At 50.7% G+C, this 2,500-nt stretch overlaps 1 protein-coding gene across 1 annotated transcript in view; it reads right to left on the bottom strand.

Annotated features, from left to right (window-relative positions):
* Positions 1-2,500, bottom strand: part of znf385c (zinc finger protein 385C) — a gene marked incomplete at both ends in the record, with an annotated part of 188,120 nt that overhangs the window by 6,552 nt on the left and 179,068 nt on the right. Inside the window, one exon of the mRNA XM_080834066.1 lies at positions 250-582. Coding sequence (XP_080690192.1) covers positions 250-582 — 333 coding nt within the window. The remainder of the gene's footprint in view (positions 1-249; positions 583-2,500) is intronic.

Here is a 2,500-nt window from a genome sequence, read left to right as displayed (position 1 = left end):
TAGGTTAACGGCTGTAACTGTGCGGTACGGTAGAGTAGGTTAACGGCTGTAACTGTGCGGTACGTTCGAGTAGGTTAACGGCTGTAACTGTGCGGTACGTTCGAGTAGGTTAACGGCTGTAACTGTGCGGTACGTTAGAGTAGACTACCGTAGAGTAGGTTAACGACTGTACCGGTGAAGTGAGCGTCCAGCTGGGAGTAGGGTAAGGGTTAGAGAGATGAGTGCGTTAGAGTAGGGTAAAGGGTGTACCGGTGAAGTGAGCGTCCAGCTGGGACGTGGAGTTCACCGTGATCTTGCACACGGGGCAGTGGAGGTGCTGCTTGGGGCTCTTCTTGGGGTCCTTCTCCTCGTCCGCGCTGGGGGGGTCCCCCCCTTCGCTCTTGGGGGGCTCCGGGATCTCGGGCTCAGGAGCAGGAGGGCTGTCCATCACGCTCTCCGGCGGCCCGGAGGAGGAGGGAGAGGCCTGGGGGGAGAGGTGAGCCGGCGTGTCCAGGGAAGAGGCCTCTGAGACGGGCGTCAGCATCAGCGAGCTCCCCTGGGCCTCCTCCAGCTTCCCACCGCCAGGCTGGGCCTCCATGATGGCTGGAGAGAAGACTGGGAAAACACACACACACACACACACACACACACACACACACACACACACACACACACACACACACACACACACACACACACACACACACACACACACACACACACACACACACACACACCAACATATACACATGTATACAAACACACACACGCACACACACACACACACACACACACACACACACACACACACACACACACACAAATGAATAAACACATACCCACGACAAGCATACATACACCCACATATGTAGACACACACACACAGACACACAACACAAACACACACACACACTTGTATTAGCATCATCTTTTAAGCAGCAGTGGGTCATAAACAGCAGGCCTCTCTGTCTCCGTGACGACGCCATAACTCTGCTTTATGTTGTCACAGTGGGGCTTTATGATGTCACACTGGTGCGGGACGCAGCCGTGGCAGCAAGCGGTGGCAGCAGGGCTGACAGACAGGTAAATTAAACACCCGGCTAATCGATCGCCAATCAATGAACGACTCCACTGTTCACCCCCTCTCTCGCTCGTTACCAGCATGGCACTCAATAATGCCACTCTCTCTCTCTCTCTCTCTCCCTCTCTCTCTTTCTGCCTTTCTCTCTCTCTCTCTCTCTTTCTGCCTCTCTCTCTCCCACTCTCTCCCTCTCTCTCTCCATCTCAATCTCTCCCTCCACTTACTTTCTCTCTCTCTCATGCTGTGCTGTCATCAATCAGCTTCCATGGCAACCAAGAGTGGAGGGCAGGAGAAAGAGGATGGAGTGGAAAAGATGAGGAGAAATGGGCTTTGAAGAAAGCCAGTGTTAGAGAGATAGATGGAGAGAGAGAGGAGGAGGAGGAGGAGGAGGAGGAGGAGGACAGTGATGGACGGGGAAGGTGAGAGAGAAAAAAGCAGAAAGAAAGAAAGAGACAGAGGAGTGATTAACGTATACATGTTGGCAGATGAGGTTAAATGAAAGAGAGAGAGAGAGAGAGAGAGAGAGAGAGAGAATGTGAGAGACATTGAGAGGGAAATACTGAGAGAGAGAAAGAGTGAGAGAGAGAGAGAGAGAGAATGTGAGAGACATTGAGAGGGAAATACTGAGAGAGAAGGAGACAGACAAGGCGGAGTGAATTAAGTACCCTTGTCGGCGAATGAGGTTAAATAAACACAAGCAAATGGACGACAGGACCTGCACACAAATGCAGAATGCGGAGGGCTACTGTGTGGATGGAGAGGAGGGTGTGTGTGTGTGTGTGTGTGTGTGTGTGTGTGTGTGTGTGTGTGTGTGTGTGCTCTGTGGATGGAGAGGAGGGGGGAGTGTGTGTGAGTGTGTGTAAGTGTGTGTGTGTGTGTGTGTGTGTCTGTGTGTGTGTGTGTGTGTGTGTGTGTGTGTGTCTGCTCTGTGGATGGAGAGGAGGGGGGAGTGTGTCTGAGTGTGTGTGTGTGTGTGTGTGTGTGTGTGTGTGTGTGTGTGTGTGTGTGTGTGTCTGCTCTGTGGATGGAGAGGAGTGGGGAGTGGGACCAGGGCCAACATCAGCATCACCTACACGCTAACATCTCATCACATCTCCATTTAATCATCCTCGCTCAGACATACACATGGATGCATCTACTCCCATACAGGGCCATTACGTGTTTTAAATACGGTATGCAAATGAATACGTTTACAAAAAAAACACTGAAAATGTCTGCTGGTCAAGATTCCAACTTGGGTTTAATTTCAGGTTTGATTACGGTTAATCCTGTGGTAAATCCATGACTTGTTTTGATCGATAGAGGTTTTGTCGATTAACAAACAACATTATGTATCCAAATGCAAAACCACACTTTCACTGCGAGTATGTGTCAGAGTGTCTAACCTTGCACATGTGTGTGTGGTGTGTGTATGTGTCAGAGTGTTTAACCTTGCATGTG

Source organism: Sprattus sprattus, assembly GCF_963457725.1.
Source record: "Sprattus sprattus genome assembly, chromosome: 3".
Taxonomy (NCBI): domain Eukaryota; kingdom Metazoa; phylum Chordata; class Actinopteri; order Clupeiformes; family Clupeidae; genus Sprattus; species Sprattus sprattus.
The sequence above is the reverse complement of the archived record's forward strand: the minus strand, read 5'-3'. Positions and strand labels throughout refer to the sequence as shown.